Genomic DNA, 16,729 nt, shown 5'->3' with positions numbered 1-16,729 from the left:
GCTAGGAGTCCCTTCCTGCGACCCCTCTCCTAGTGGGAGCCACTACTTCAAGGGCTGAATCAGTGCCCATAAGAACAGTTAGCTACCCTCATTAGTGGTCTGAAGGCCTCCCCGAGAAGGTGACATTTGAGCAAACACGTTATTAGAAGCAGCAAGCTCTGCCGAGATCTGGGGAAAGCGAGCTGCAGGTGGAGGAAAGCAGAAAAGCGTGAGGCAAGGATGGCTCTGCACCCTGAGGACAGGACGGTTGCTGTGGCCAGAGAAACACCTTCTCCGGGGCCTCAGCTTTGTAAACAAATGCTACCTTAAAATGGGTTTTTTCCCCATTCAGTCCTAAGACAGCCTCCTAAATCATCTGATACCTGTAACTCTTAAGATAAGAGCAAGATGATGCAATATAGGTAGAGTGCAAAAGTTTCAGTTTAGGAGGAAATGCTTCTCTGCTTTCCTGGCCACAGGCTTCCTTCCTGCACTTGGATTCCTGTAGCAGACTTCCAGCTGGTCTCCCTGCTTCCAGAATCGTCCCTGTGATTCTCCCCCACAACCTGTTCCCTAACCAGCACATGTAGATCTTTTAAAAACACCCAGGAGGGCACATCACTTGCCTGCTCAGAACCCTCCAATGACTTTTCATCAGACCCATCATAAAACCCAGCCTCCCTTCCCCGGACCTGGTTCCTCTGACCTGCCCTCCTCCACTTGCCCTCCCACCTGGCTTCTCCGGCCAAGGCAACGCTCCTGTCCTCAGGGTGCAGAGCCACCCCACCTCACACGTTCCTGCTTTCCTCCACCTGCAACTCGTTTTCCTCAGATCTTGCTGCTTCCAATATGTATGCACAAACGTCACTTTCTCGGGGAGGCCTTCCCTGACCCCACTGTCTAAAATGGCCCAGTCCAACCCCTTTCACTGGTGTCCTTCTGATTCTGCTTTGTTTTCTCTTCATATTACCTACCTGTGTTTTAGTTTATACTCTGTCTGTCCAAGAAGTTAGGGACACGGCATATCTATTACCATATCTCCAGCATTTAAATCTTTGCTTTTTGTGTGTGTGTGTGTGTGTGTGTGTGTGTGTGTGTGTGTGTTGTAATTTGAAAGCATGGGTGGGTTATTTGGGCATGCAGGGTTGAGCCAGTGAAAGCCTGGCCAGTCTCTGTAAGGGCCTGGCCAGTGCCAGACAACACCAGAAGAGGAGGTGCGCTCTGGCCCTCCCCTTGAAGCAGCCTGATGCGGGACCCCCGTCCAGCCTCTGCGATTGCCATCCCACTGACGGAACCTGCAGGCTGCACCTCCCCTTTACCCTCCTCCAGCGTTCTCAGTGTATCCTTAACTGGCGGGTCGAGAGCTGAAACCCTCAATATCCCCTGCACTAGAGGCCCACTGCTTCCTCCTCACCAGAGGAAGGCAGGGGGAAGCAAGAGGTGGCAGTCAGTTCGTTTTTATTTTGCTGGTACGCGGTACATCAGGGTATTGTGCGTAAGGGACCTCCCAGTTAGAAGAAAAGAACTTGCTCTGATTTCTCCTTGGTCTTCAGCCAGATTAAGGAAAGTAAAGACAGAGGAGGTAGGCTGCCTTGACTACTGACACCTACAGGAACACTACTGAAGAGCATGTTGCAAACAGGGTCCCCCTGGAATTCTGCGGGGTGGCCTCTGGCCCTTGAGGCGAAGTTGATGCAGAATTCACACAATACATGAGATACTGCAGACAGGAGTCAGCACTTCCTGGTGTCCCCTGGCTGCCCATAGTTATCATCTCGCTCCTGAAGTGAATGCATTTCAATCAACCCACACAAGAATCCCTAATTACCTTTGGAACCAGACACTCATGGCCACAAGAAACCACAACCCTAGCTCCAAGTGAGTTCATGTGAATCTTAAGCCATGGGCTCATTGGACTAGCATAAGACAGCAACTTGTGACAGTCAAGACTGCTACCGTGGGCCGCCTACTGCCTCCCCAGAGAGAACCAGAGCTCTTAATCTTAGATTGTTTATAAAGGTTATGTCCTTCCCAGACCTCTCCTCCCTTCAGCAGTCTTCGTCTAGAGACAGTTCATTGTTCAGTTTCCATTTCCTCTATCTTCTCCTGAGGGTGGGAAATAGAAAAGGTAGCCTGCTTAGCTGAACTTCTATCACCTGTTCAAGTCCTGACACTGAAGGCCGTGAAGCTGCCAGCACGTCTGCAGGTGTCATTTACTCACGTGACCTCAGTCTTTGCTTGTTCATTCAGTTAGGATGGAACTTCCTAGTGGCAAATGCAGGCAAATTCAAATATATCACAATATCAACAATAACCCTTTACAATGCCATCCAGAAAATGAAAGCAAATTTCTAGGGATTCATAAAAATGTCACAATAACCATTCATTTGGTCAGAAGAGAACACCACCTGCCAGGGAAAGCCACTGCTTCCCCCTGGAGCTGAAACACGCCTCCTACCCAGAGGGCACCCCCATACCCTAGGTATGCACTTCCTCAAACCGGATTCAGATCAGGAGCATGGGTGCAAGCGTGGGCTCTCTGCCTCATTTCCCAAGCACTTAGGAGTAAGTGCGGGACCAACCCTGAGCGCCCGCCTTACTGCGGCCACCCAGCAAGGCCAGGGACCGAGCAAGGCCCTTCTTCACTCTGCAGTCCTTGGCAGGCTCTCCTGAACCTTTCAATAAACCTGACTTCTGGAGAACAATATGCTTTTAAACAGTTGTGCCCAATTGCTAAGACAAAGCACAATTATTTCCATTACCAAAGAATTCGAATCAGGGCTCCCATAACCACTGAGATCCCTCAGTTCACTTTAAATACCAATTTGGAAATACTCAGTAATCGAATGTTAGGACTAGGTATCTTATATATAAAAAAGGGACAGCTGCGTATTACCTGATTTGACTAATAAATTAAATCCAAAGTTACTCCTTTGTATGACCTTTGTCATTTATTAGTTTTCCTAAATGTATAAGGATATATTTAAGTGAGAGTTTAGTCATACAGAAGGTAAAAATATTCAGTCAAAACTTCAGAAAAGGGCAGGTAGTACTTAAACCTACTTACAGAATATACTAAAAATAAAAAGCACAGACATTCTTCAAATCTTAGCAGATCTTAAACAATCTCCAACATAAAAATATTTCAGCAATGGTCCTTCTGAAAACTTAACCTTACATGGCCCTTATGGTGAAAAAAAATCTTCAGATGAAATTATAACAGAATAATAAACCACTTATTAAATTAGACTGCCATTTTTTCCATTTGGCCTATAAAACTGCTTTTGTTTTGAGACAAGTAAGGGGAGGGAGAGAATACAAAAAGCAACAAATCTTAACTCCTGAGAGTTCAAAGGGAGGAAGGATTTTTCTTGGTATTATTTCGTAAATTCATTTTCAAAGCAGTTAGCATGTTACAAAAGTAACTTCTCTACTAACCCCAGCTGTTTTTTTTTAACCTGGCTTGAATTTAAATCTTGGTTTTCATTTCTCCAAGAACGTGCATAGAGAATGAAACTGAAAATACCACCTGCTGACGCACATACGGGTCTGATTTTAACTTCAAGAATTGATTTGCTTCTCCACAGATGAATCAGAAAGCTGTGGTTTTGAATGGCTGATTGCTGTAGTTCAGTCCTGGGAATTCACTGCTATGACCTGAACTTCGTCTCAGGACAACACATGGTTTCTAGGGACCTCACTCACTGGTTGCAAACTATGGATGTCTCTTGGCTTGAAGTTTCTCTTCCTCTCAGCCAGACAACTACTCGCCACTCCTGTGTCAACTGCCTCTGACCTTCCTCCAGATACAGTGACAGAAAGCTGGCCTCAGTCTGGCTGTTCTCCAATCCATCCAAGGGTATGTGTGCTCAAGACAGAATTTTAGAACAGGAAGTATAATCTAATCCAAGTCTCTCACATTATAGTTGGGGCCCCTTTTTTAATAAAAGGAAGTACCAGCTGTTTGATCTCAGGGTTCCTCATAAAACTGCAGACTTTTAGGGCAGCAATGGCTCTCAGACTTAGTCTAATCCAGAGGTTCCAACACCAGAGGTGTCAGGGGCACACTCCAGGATCCTGGATTCTGGATGCTTGAGTTGTAAAGCCCATCTGGAACGGCAAGTGTTGCTATAAGGCTACAGAAGCTGCCATTTTTCTTGGCTCTGGGCTAGAATCTCATTAACTCAGCAGGTATCCTGCATCAGGCAGAACAGAAGCATTTATATATGATTTGATTAACAAAATATAGACATTGACAGCGTTAACACCAAATGCAGCAACATAAAACCCTGAAAAACATTGGGTTCACTAAGGTAAATAAAAGGTGAGGAAAATATTGGAGATCATTCAGCTATAGAACATCTTCATTTTACTGATGAGAAAACTATGGCCCATAAAGATTTATGTGCTGGACCAAGGTAATTCTACAAGTGGGTGGCTGAATGTAATGACTGATCTAGAAATCAAGGTGCTGGATGTTGGTCCAGGGCTACTTACAATTTTCTGGCTGTTGCCATGCTCAGAAACCCTCCTTCTTAGACATACCTGTGATTTATTTTTTCAACAGTGTATGCTGGTTACGTTTCTTACTACCAAGCCTTTGTTTCTGTATCTGTAGAATGGGTATATAAGTGGTACCTACCCCGAAGGGCTACTATAGGTATTAAAAATAAGGCAATGCAGATTAAAGCACTTTTAACACTGCCCAGCACATAGTAAACACAAGAAATGTCTGTTCAATGAAAACTGGTATTGAATAGTCTCCCAAAGTATACCTCATTGCAAGATTCCCATGAGTTGGCATCTCCAGCTGAATCTGATAATTGCCTTCATCCTTAGACAAAGAATCCTGATTCTATTGGAGGAGAGCAGCTGTGCCCAGCTAAAGACCACACTTGGTTGCCGCCCTTGCAACCAAAGGCGGGCAATGAGATGAAGAGGAGTTAGTGTACAGTGATTCCAGGAAATCATTTAAAGGATTTCACGGGAGGGAGAATGAAATAGAAATGTTAAACTCATAGCAAATTAGTAGCAGTTCTGGAGTCCTAACTCCTGACTTGCCCTGCTGTGTCAGGATCTTGAGAGCACTCCACAGACAGCCCCTAACAACACTATGAGCACCTGCCCTTTGATTCCTACTACCAGGCACTCTGCACACATTAAACATCACAATAATCCTGTGAAATAGTATCACCTGTGTTTTATGCGTGACCAGTAACACGACTCACTCAAGGTCACAGAGCTAGTCAGGGCAGGGGAATTTCAGTGGAATTCTAGAGCCAAAGCTCTTACCTTCTCTAGTCTTTAGTGCAAAGTTACAGCTAGATCGAGAGCTAATATGGTTTTCAGCCTAAGCTGATGTATACAAACGCCCTGTGTTGAAAGTCCGGAGACTAGGGTCATCAGTAGCAGTGACTATCTTCTGGTGCTTTTGTAAAACGAGGGCACTGGCCCAGAGAGAACTTTGCCATTGCTTCTAGTCCTGAAATCCTTGTGTCTAAGCGCCAGCACAGGGACCAGGAAAGCCCAAGCCGGCGGAAAGGGAAGTTGGGCCTGGCCCGCGCGCAGGCCGCGCCTGCGGGGGAGCCCTACGCTGGGCAGGGAAGCGCCGCCCGTGCCCGGGGCCCTGGCGCGCGGGCAGGGAGGGCGCGGTCCGCCGCCGGGAAGTCGGGAGAGCCGAGCGGGAAGGAGGGGGAAGGGGAGCGTGCGCGCGCCCGCCGCCCGTGCCCGCGGTTACCTGACAACGCGGCCGCCGCCGCCGCCTCCTCCTCCCAGCGCACGGCGCCCGCGGGCGGCGCGGCCAGGGGCGGCAGCCAGAGCAGCAGCCAGCACGGCCGCATCCCGCCAGGGGGTCAACTCCGGGCGGCCCCGCGGCGGCCCGAGCCCTAGGGGGTCGCGCTCAGCCAAGAGGAGCAGAAGCGGCGCGGGGCCCAGACGAGGCCGGGGGGCGGTGAGGCCTGCGCGCCGTCGAGGCGGACGTCCCGCCTCCCCCGAGGAGGAAGAGTCGGGCCGCAGCCGCCGCCTCCGCGCCGCCCCGCCCGGGCCCCTCCCCGCCTCCCGGCCCCCGCCCCGCCTTTCCCTGGAGGCCGGGGGCCCCTCCCACCAGTCTCCGCGGTCTGGGCCAGGGTCTGGGGAGGAGGCCCCCTCCCCGTGAGTTGTGCCTAAAACTTCCCCCGATTTTCGACTGGCGGGGTTTTAGGGCTCAGTCCTCAAGAGTTCCCGGGAGTGACACCCCAGGAAGGCGCAGGCTCTTCAGCAACCCCCCTTTTTATAAGAAGTCCGTGTTTAATTTTCCTTTTTATTTTTTCATTTTCCTTTTTGTCTGTAACAAGCAATCACAAATTGGCAGTTTCATTGCTTAAGTAACTTCTCACATTTCAGTATAAAGAGGATATAAAACATTTTCTCACAAATATAACATATCCCTTAAAATCAGCTTTTATTTTTTAGATACAGAGAACTAATTGGTGGTTGGTGTGGGAACCTGTGGGAAGTGAGTGAATTGGGTGAAGATCAGAAGATGCAAAAGACAAGTTCTTGGGATGTAATGATGACTAAAGTTAACAATACTGTAAGGTATATTTGAGAGCTGGTAACAGGTCTTAAAAGTTCTCATCATAAAAAAAAAAGCTGAGGAAATGGATGTTAAATAAACTTGTATTTGTAATTAATACGTTTTTCAAATCATTATACTACACCCTGACACAATGTTGTATGTCAATCATATCAATAGAACTGGAAAAATATCTTGAGTGGCTTTAATATTGATAATTGATATAGAACTTGTAGCCTTAAATACTATTATACTGTACTTTTTTTTTTTTTTAAGTGCAAACAAACCCTTCTCAAGCCCTGGAAACTCATTAATGTGATTTGGTATTTTATACTAAACATTCCCTGGAACAAAAGATCATTTCCTCTTTTCTAATTTTGGGCTTCTGCTAAGGTACTTCAGAGAACCGAATTGTGACAGAAATCATCCTCTAAAAATAGATTAGCCTCATTTTCCCCAAAGGTCTGAGTAGAACTCACCAGACTTGTCCTGGCTTCAAAGTAAAGTTTAACCAATTGCCTTCAAACCCCTGGTGCCATGTACACACCCATATACGGCTTTTAGAAAGTTCAGAAATCTCCTTGTAAAGGACTCGAGTTCAGAAATATCTCTGCAAGGGAATCTTGAAGGGGGTGAGTTTTGAGAAGAAACTGTTATTACTCGAACTCCCACCTCGTCTGACCCTGCAGACTATCTCCAGAGAAACAGCAGAGCCTCTGATCTCAGTGTGAGGTTTGCACTTGCCTCTTGCATAACGGTTTTTTCCTTAATCATACCCATTTTGATCTTGTTTAATTTTGAATGGCACTATGAAACGTGCCTAAAAGAAACAGGTATATTCTTGAATAACAAGTGTGTTTTCCTACAGCTGTATCGGGTAGAGAAACAAAAGAACAGGAAGCAGTGTATTAAATTAATATTTAAAGTGCTCTTCATGTAGCATATCCTTAATAAATATCTTTAGCTTCTTAGTACAGAACCTAAGTCAAAACACTACATTCCTCTCTACAGGATAGCAATAAATATTCTTCCAGAGATAACAGAATCGTAGAAAGTGACAGTTCTGTCATTAGGTGACAATCATAAAATCCCACCTAAACTCCCCAAACTTTCCTTTCATATGGAAACCTTAAGCCACAGGAAGGGGCAGAAAATACCACCCCCAACAGAGCCATGGAAAAGACCCCTGCTTCTAGTGGAGAGATAGAAGCACAAACTCTCACCCCCGGGGGAGCAGGAAACACTGGGGTTCAGTGTCTTGACATGACGCAAAGTAGAGGTTGGCAGCCGCTGGGAAACCCTCTCTCACTCAAGACACACCACAGATAAAGGCGGGATTTGCATGCCCATTTCTGGGTATAAATATTACTTTCCTTAGTCTTTATTGTTTTTTCATAATACCCATTCGATCAAAAATTATAAGACACCCAAACAAGCGGGGGGCGGGGGGAGAATCCATTATCAAAAAGCTAAAGAAATCAACAGAATCAGATTCAAAAATGACCCACATGTTGGACTACAATTAATAAAGGATCTAGTGGAAAGAGGGACATCTGAGAACATATAGGAAATTTCAGCAAAGAGATGAAAACAATTAAAAATGTCAAATGGAAGTGCTAAAAACTAAAAGCACATTATTAGAATTGAAGAATTTCTTCAGTGGGCTTATCAGAAACCTGGAAGTAGCTGAGGAAAGAAAGAATTACTAGTGAACTTGAATATGGGTAAATAGAAATTATCTACCCATATAGAAACACAAGGAAAGAACAAATAGATAGATAGATAGATAGATAGATAGATAGATAGATAGATAGATAGATAGATAGATAATAGATAGCAGGGCATCCAAGATCTGTGAGCCAATATCAAGTGGTTTAACTGACATAATTGGAGTCCCAGAAGGGAGAGGAAGGATGAAGCAGAGGAAATAGTTAAGACATAAATCTGAGAATGTTCCTAAATTAATGAAAACTGAAGAGAAACAGAAAATCTTGAAGACAGCCAGAGAAAAATGAAACACTGCAAACAGAGAGAGAAAATTTACATCACACTTCTTGTCAGAAATCATGTAAGCCAGAAGATAATGGAGTGACATCTTTGAAGTGGTGGAAGAAAAAAAAATATTAATCCAGAATTCAATACCCATTTATAATATCTTTCAAAAAAATGGAAGGCAAATGAAGCTTTTTTTTTTTTCATTTCCAACAGGCTTTCACTACAAGAAATATTAAGGAGTTCTTCAGCATTTGGATCTACACAAAGAAATAAATAGCTCTATAAATTATAAAAATGAAAGTAAATATAAAAGTTTTATTATTTTAATCACTCTAAAAGATAATTCATCTAAAGGAAAAATGTTGCAGTGCACTGTGGGGCTTATCTGTAGAATTAAAATGAAAGACAACAGTACCACAAATAATGAAAAGAAAGAAATGGAAGCATACTCTCAAAAAGTTCTTTCACTATACATAAAGTGATATAATGGTACTTGAAGTTAGACTGTTATAAATTACAGATGTATATGTAAACATTACAGCAATCACTAAAATCTTTTAATAAGAGGTATAACTAATAAGCCAATAGTGGAGATAGAAGGGAATAATAAAATAATCCAAAAGAAGTCAAGAATACAGGGGAAAAAAGGATGAAGAACAAATTGGCAAATAGAAAACAACTTAAAAAATGTCAAATCTAAATCCAACCACATGAACAATTATATTAAATACAAATGGTCTCAATGTCCAAATTAAAAGGCAGATATTGTCAGATTGAATAAATAAGCAAAAGTTTATTTACTAGGAATACACCTTAAGTATAAAGATAAATCAGTTCGAAAGAAAAGGATGGGAAAAGATAATGCCATACAAACACCAATCAGAAGGAAGTTGAATGGCTAAATTAATATCAGACAATTACCAGTAATTCAGTGGGTGTGGGGTCGGCCATGAGATTCTGCATTTCTAACAAACTCCCTGGTAGTGCGAGGACCACACCTTCAGCAGCAAGTCCTTAGAACAATAGGCCCAGAGAAAAATTGGCAGATGGAAGGATTTCAAGATCAAATAGTTTGGAAAATACAGCTTACTATATTATCTCCCTTAGATGTTCATTATTTATGAATAGCTCATTAAATATTTTAAAATTCCTGTAGTAAAGAAATTTGTGGTAGGCAGCCTTTGACATCATGGAATATTGCTTCCTTCTCATGAGAAGCAAACGGGAATACAATCTGTAATTAGTGCAGTCTTTTGTTCTTAAATTCACCAGCATTTGTGTGCCTCTTTCTAGGAGATGAACTATATTCATTAAACAAACCTAATGAAAATCAAATCCCATATAAACAGGACACCTGAGGAATTTTCTATTCAAAAACCTCCTGCAGTATTATGTAGACTAGTTTTCTATCTTTCTGTTAGAAAATAGAGAAAGCATTTGCCCATCAATGGATCAGTGAAGTGAGAAAGCTGTAGTTGGGGTCACCATTAAACTTGCCCAGGTGATGTAAGACAATTAATTGAAACTGGATTTTAACACCAGCCCATACATTTCTAGACCAAATGAGATGTTTGAAAAAGGACAAAGTTCATTGCCTCTTTAAGAAGTTGCCCAATTGTATTGCCTACAGATTTTTAGCTGTGGATTTCTGGTAAGCACCACATGTCTTTCTCTAAGACGGAATGAAGCACTGCTGACTGGGGGATCTGAGTCCCACAGATATGGAAGAAGCCGGCACTCCTGCCAGAATGGTAGCGATGTTGGTAATTTGGAAATGTTTAGCACTGTGAATGCAGATTCCCAGGACATTCCCTCCAGAGACTGATTCAGTCCATCTGGGGTAGAGCCCAAAATACGTCTTCTCAGTATGTACCTAAAGTGACTCAAAAGTATTAGGACTAATCTTTGAGTTTTACAAGTTTCATGCTTGACAGTAAGTAGCATTTCGGGCAAGTTTGTAATCACAGCTACAATATTGTGTGCATTACATGTAATTTCATACTGCTAGAATGTGATATATACTTATTTTAATAAACCAATGGTATAGTCAAGTGCTTCTTTAATATTATTTTAGTGACCCGAGTTCTTTAATTTCACTTGACTAGTTCTACATGGTGTGAAAAAAATTACAATTCAATTTTCAGCCTCTGCATTTTTATTTCTAGAGTTCTTGCTCTTCATAACTAATTAATTTTCTGTAACTGTCATAGGATTATAATCTGTCATTATGAATCAGAAGTAAAATTTAGCTCATGTCAGAAATTATTTAGGAGCTTACACTTGGCTTCTAGGTAGGTAGAACATTTAATTAAATGAATTAGAAGAAAATAGGCAAAGTTCTACTTTGGGTTCTTTTCTAAAGAAAGATTTAGAAAGGCTGCAATGATACCCACCAATGCCATAAAGATTACAGAGGCTAAATGTCATCATTTCTTCCTTTAAAAAATTCCCATTTTTAGAATGTTTCATATCAAGAGGGAAAAAAAAAAAAACCAGGCTGTTCAAGACTTCTCCATAAAGGCAAAGAATAAAAATAGACGTTGACTTGTTAGATCATGTTTTTCTTAACATATTTCATTCAGGAAATACTTCAAAATTGACTTGCCAAATACTGCTTCAGTAATTTTAATAATACCTGTCAAAACTAAAAGATAGCCTTTCAGTATGAATAAGTGAGATTGGGAGGGATTAGAATAAATACAATTTATTAAGAAATAAATCATATGTTCTCTAATCTAAATTGCTAAAGACCTTGATAAAAGATAATTGGTCAAATTCAATCCGTATCTTTCCATTCAAATTGAAAGATGTGGAATCCTTCAAAGCAGTGGTTCTCAAATTCTGCTGTGGATAGGCGTCCCATCTCCAAAGATTCTTATTCAGTAGGTCCACTGTATGACCTGGGAAACTACAGTTATGATTCTGAGGCAAATAGTCTTGTGACCATACTGCAAAAGTGGTGGGAAAAAATATTTAAAAATGACTGACAATTAGTTGATGATGGCTGGAAAATAGTATCCATGGGAAAAGATGGATGTTCTCGGCTAATCTGAGAAAAAGAAGGCTGAAATGTTGCAGCTTTCTAAGGGTTGATTTAAGGAACTAGGATACAGAAAACTAGTCACCAGTTATTTGTTATGTTTTCATAGAAAAAAACAAAAAGGAAATGGGTTTGAACTGCAGTAAGCTTAAGATTTTATATAAATGTATTTTCCCAGCATTGGGATCCTAGTTCATCTCTTCCCTGGACACCCTCCAATCCCGCCACTCCACTTGACTTGATTCCTAAAGAATCTTTGCCAAAGTTTTGTTTTCTGCCAACTCACCCTCAGGAAGCACCTTTCTTAACGGGCCATTCTCTACAATCTAGGTTCCCCCACCACCAGCACCCTGCCCTACTGGAGTAATTTCTATGAAAACAGTTTATAGTGAGGTAATTATATTTGAAAGCATTTTTTTCTTTCAGGGAAAGCTATAAACGGCAGGTATCCTTTCAGTTAAGTTCTTTAATTGCCTTGATTAGTCATTTATTGACAATGTGAAAGATTTGTGTGTAATTTGGGAGCCTTTCAATTCAGTTAAAACAGAGATTTTCTCCTCTTGCTTTCAGTTTCCAATCAGGTACTTCAAAATGTTCCCAAGATCATAGTCTACCCAGAAAAATTCTTCAGTCTATAGTCTTTCATGTGTTTTTGGAAAGAACTCAAAATTCTTTTAAAAAGGGGCACATAGGGGCTGGGAGATGGAGATAAATATAACACAGCGTGAGATTTTGTTGTTCTGCTCGTATGTTTTTCTCTTCCTCGCCGCGCTCTAAGTCAGGTCTCAACAGCCTCTGTTTCCAGTATAGCTGAATCACAAAATCTCTTTGTATCTGACACCTGGCTAGACCCAAGTGTATTATGGAATGGTTATACAGATTTTTTGACTCTCTTATTTTTCCAGGATGTTCTTGTAATCATGGGAGTGAAAAGAAAATTTGTAAGCAGCTAACTGTTGGGTAGAAATTTATAATGTTTTCTTTTTTAAAAATAATACCTTATTTTTTTTTAAGAAAATTGACACAAGAGAGTCTATCTGTTCTGAGCTGTTTCTAATAACAAAATCATAATTTCTAGATTAGTCATGTTTCAATAGAGGTTATGGAAAGTGGAAAATATAAATAATTCAATAATATCCTTCTAAGGTTTGCTAATGTTAACCATATCTTGCCTATAAAGTCTATCTGCTTGAAATTAGGTGTAATTTTTGCTTGCATTAAGCAAAGTCTGCAAAACTCAATGAAAAAGAATAATAATTATTTTGGACATTTCAGTAATTTCCCCCCAACTCAATTACATTTGTTTGCTTTGATTTATACCCTGTCCTTACTGACTGGATCCAGACATCTACCTATATTATCAGAGTATGCATTTGTTAGGATATTTCCAACTACAAGTAATAGAATTTCCAACTAACAATGTCTTAAACAATGAAGACACTTATTATGTCACATGGAAATAAGTCCCAGGGCAGGTTGCTTCAGGAGCTTCAGCGTGCTACCAAGGTCTCAGGCTGTTTTCAGCTTTCTATTCCACTGCTCTCAGCTTGGTGGACTTTGTCCTCAAGCTTTTCTCCTCATAATTGAAAAAGGCTGCCAGGGCTGCTGATACTGGTCCTCACACAACGGTAACCAAAGGCAGAATTACCTCGCCTTTCATCTCTTGAAGAAGGAAGTAAAGCCTTTCTTAGAAGCTCTCACCTTCACCCTTTGAGCTGGCTCCCTTGTCAGTCCCATCAGCAAGTGACTAGCCCATGCCCTTATTAAACCGGGTGGAGTGAATGTCTGGCATTTTCAGCCTCAATGGCGGGAGGTGGTTTCATAGAAGACAAAAACTGGAAGAGCAATAGACAGGGAAAAAAATCATTATGGTGATATTTTTGACAGTTTCCAAAAGCCCTCATGAGTGTCTAAAAATGGTAATCTGAAATTTTATGCTGACTTAATAAATGAGTTTTATTCATCATTCTCAACTTTGATAAAAATGTGTTTTCTTTTTGAAATTTACACATTGACTCAAAATGGGAGTATGCTTCTATACCAACTGTGACTGAAAAATATTGCCAGTCATATCAGTAAACAAAGGATGCTGTGGCCATCAAGTCATCAGCCACTACTGCCGCCCCAACAGTGAGCAGAGGAACTCAGGATGCAGACAGGCAGGCAGCTCAGCCTCTGTTGCCACCCGCAACAGGGCCACCTGAGGGAACTCAGGATGTCGAAGAACAGGATACTGGCCAAAGACAGCTAGGTGCGTCTCAAGGGAATGATTTCAATGAGCCCAGACTTTTGCACCTTTCCATACATAGAAAAGCATTAAATTCCTTAACTTGAAATATCTGGTTTTCTTTCATTAACAGTAATCTTTTGATGTTCCAACTACCTGGTCTTTGTGGCAAAACTCCTATATATCCTGGCTCCTCCCCTGCCTCTTGGAAGTAGTCCCTTAGGGCCATCTGAGAGGCTGCCTCCGGGTTCGAGTCCTCAGAAAGCCCACCGAATGAAACATAACTCTCAACTTTCAGGTTGTGCTTGTTTTTTCAGTGGACAGAGTCATATGTTTTTCCTTTTATTGATCTTGTTTAGTAGACTTACATAACATCCTTATTCTAAAGCATCCAATTTCCAAAATAGCAAATCTTTTCTATTAGGATAATGAAAGAGAATAAATTAAACAAAGGAGTATGAGTTATAATGGGGAAAATAAGAAGATAATAGGAATGGTAAATAATGAAGAAAGCAGGGGGAAAAAAAGGAGAGATGGGGTAGAATGAGCAATTACTAATCTGTATGGTCTAATGTGAGACAGTTCAGTTAACTGGGTCACTTGCCACTTGAAATGATGGGCGGGATAAGCCATTAAGACACTGGAGCAAATAGAAGGAAAGGGGGAGGAAGCACTCCTTTTTCAGGCATGCGTTCTGCAGGTTAGAATTTGTCGGTCCTCACTACCCTGCAGGTGTGTCCTGGGAAATGCGTGTTCATGTGTCTTGGCAGTAGTATTCTGATGGCACTCCTTTTTTGTTGTTGTTCATTTAAAGATAATTTGCCTAACAACCATGCTTAAAATAATCCATCTAAATATTTAAGGCTCTTACCTTCTCTCTGCAATAATTAAAACAAGGCTAAAACAGGCCAAGGAAATTTTTAGGCTCTAAGTTTCAAAGGGCCAGACCTTCCAAGTGATTGGGGCTTTATAAAGATTTATTCCTCTGTGTAAATTCTAAACCCACTTTAGAGAAATCAGCTCACCTAAACCCACTAGTATTGCTTGGATTTGTTTTAGGATTAAGAGGTTACTCTTCCTGCCTTTCATTTCACCATCATACCTGGTCCTTTATCGCCTTTTCCTCATTTTCTCTCTTTCTGTTCTTTGCCAGATGTAATAATCACTGGAAATGTTATACATTCTTTTTAATACTTTGTCAATCTTGAACAATAGACACATGAGAATCTTGAAATTCTTTCTTTGTTGTAAATAGGTATCCTTTATGTTAAATAGGTTTTTATTACTTTTCATCCTTACAGTTATCATAAAATAAAAGGTTTAGAAAGCAATACAAAATAAATCTATACCTTGCATCTCTTAAGTGTGTTATGCCATTTTCTTCTGGCATAAAGTATAGCTGTCAAAGAACCCCCAATGGTAATCTGATTTTTTTCCCCTGTAAGTCACTTGCTGGTGTTGACTGGGTTCTCAGTGGAATATTTTTTTTTCTCTCAAGTTCATTCATTTTACTATAAATATGTCTTGGTGTTGATTAATTCTGCGCCAACATTCTCAGCTACATAGCGTGCTTTTTCAATATGAAGTTTCATATTGTCTTTCATTTAAGAAAATTTCTCTTTAAGTATAATTTTTAGTTATTTGTTTTAGCCCCTTGTTTTGCACTTCTTCAGATTCCAATTATTTGAGGTTGAATCTTCTTTGTCCATCTTTAATATTTGTCACTTTCTGTCAAATATTTATCTCCTTTATTTTTTATTTAAAAAACTTTCTCCTTTTAAAATTTTATTTTTTCCTACAAGTTTAGTGTCATTTCTGAATTTTTTTTCTAACTGTCTCCTAGGTTTAGCCACCTCAGTGGTAGAGTTTTAATAATGTTTTATTTCATGTCTTGTATCACTTTCTTAATGTATTTTAGCTTCTTTTGAGATAGAAAGTTACAGTTTTGATTTGTTTTGTGAGCATATCTTTCTGGTTCAGGGAGATTATTTTGCTCATTGTTTTTCTTAGAAACAGCTTTGCAAGGCGTTTGACCTCAATACTCTTCTGCTTCTCACTTTATGTGAAAATGGCTTTCCAGGACGTTTAGTAGGAGACGTGGCTTTGAGTAGCTTTTCTAGCTTGACAAACTCCCTCTTCTGTTGTGTTTAAGTAGTGTCAAGAAGGGTCAGCTGGCTTTCTGAGATGTCCTGGTTCTGTTTGCTCCTCCCCATGTTTATCTGGGCCTCCCCTGTCTGCGGTTCTGCTGTCTCTGTCCCGCTCAGTTTTGATTCCGTTCTCAGCATCTCTCTTCAGTGTGATGCTCCATCCCAGAAGGAAGCTCTGGCAGGTCAGTCTCTAGAGAGAGTTCACAGGGCCTTCCGTCTCTGTGCAGAGCCCTTGCACTCACTGCCTCCTGGATTGGGCAAAACCTGCCCACATGCTTTCCAGTAAACAGTCCTTGCTCTTTGTGGCTTCTCCTTTTCCCAAGTCTGTCCAAGTCTGTCAGGCTTCACCCCTTCTCTCTGCTTTTCCTGCTCAGATGCTAATACAGTTCAGGCTGCTGGTGGGTTGTCCTCACGGACACGTATTTTGAAGTTTGTGTGGATGCCTTGTAGCCTAGTGTCAGTGTAAATGTTGTCCATGCAATTTTGATTCTGCTAAGTTTTTCTGTATGTTTTTGTATTAAGATTTGGATTCAAAATTATATTGCCGCTATAGTCATCTTCTCAGAACCCACCAAGTGGATTTAAAATACTCTCTTATTTAGGTAGAATGCACATTTTCACAAAAATTAGAAACGGTACATTGATAATAACTTCCTAACCATTGACAACTTATGATAACTTTAGCAGGGTTTAGGAAATATATTCTCAATGCTATAAAATCCTCTGAGAGCTTCAGAGCAGCATATATTTTGGTCTACTTCTGGTATAGTTAAAGAGAGAAAATTTCT

At 41.0% G+C, this 16,729-nt stretch overlaps 1 protein-coding gene across 3 annotated transcripts in view; it reads right to left on the bottom strand.

Moving 5' to 3' along the window:
- NEMP2 (nuclear envelope integral membrane protein 2) overlaps positions 1-5,966 on the bottom strand; it is a 40,874-nt gene extending 34,908 nt beyond the window's left edge. For all 3 annotated transcript variants that reach the window (XR_004189928.2, XM_072961595.1, XM_031678033.2), the window contains exon 1: positions 5,717-5,966. Coding sequence is in view for 2 of the 3 variants with exons in the window: in XM_072961595.1 (XP_072817696.1) it covers positions 5,717-5,819 (103 nt within the window). In the remaining variant the exon portion in view is untranslated. The remainder of the gene's footprint in view (positions 1-5,716) is intronic.
- Positions 5,967-16,729: the final 10,763 nt, after the last annotated feature.

Source organism: Vicugna pacos, chromosome 5 (genome assembly GCF_048564905.1).
Source record: "Vicugna pacos chromosome 5, VicPac4, whole genome shotgun sequence".
NCBI lineage: Eukaryota > Metazoa > Chordata > Mammalia > Artiodactyla > Camelidae > Vicugna > Vicugna pacos.
The sequence above is the reverse complement of the archived record's forward strand: the minus strand, read 5'-3'. Positions and strand labels throughout refer to the sequence as shown.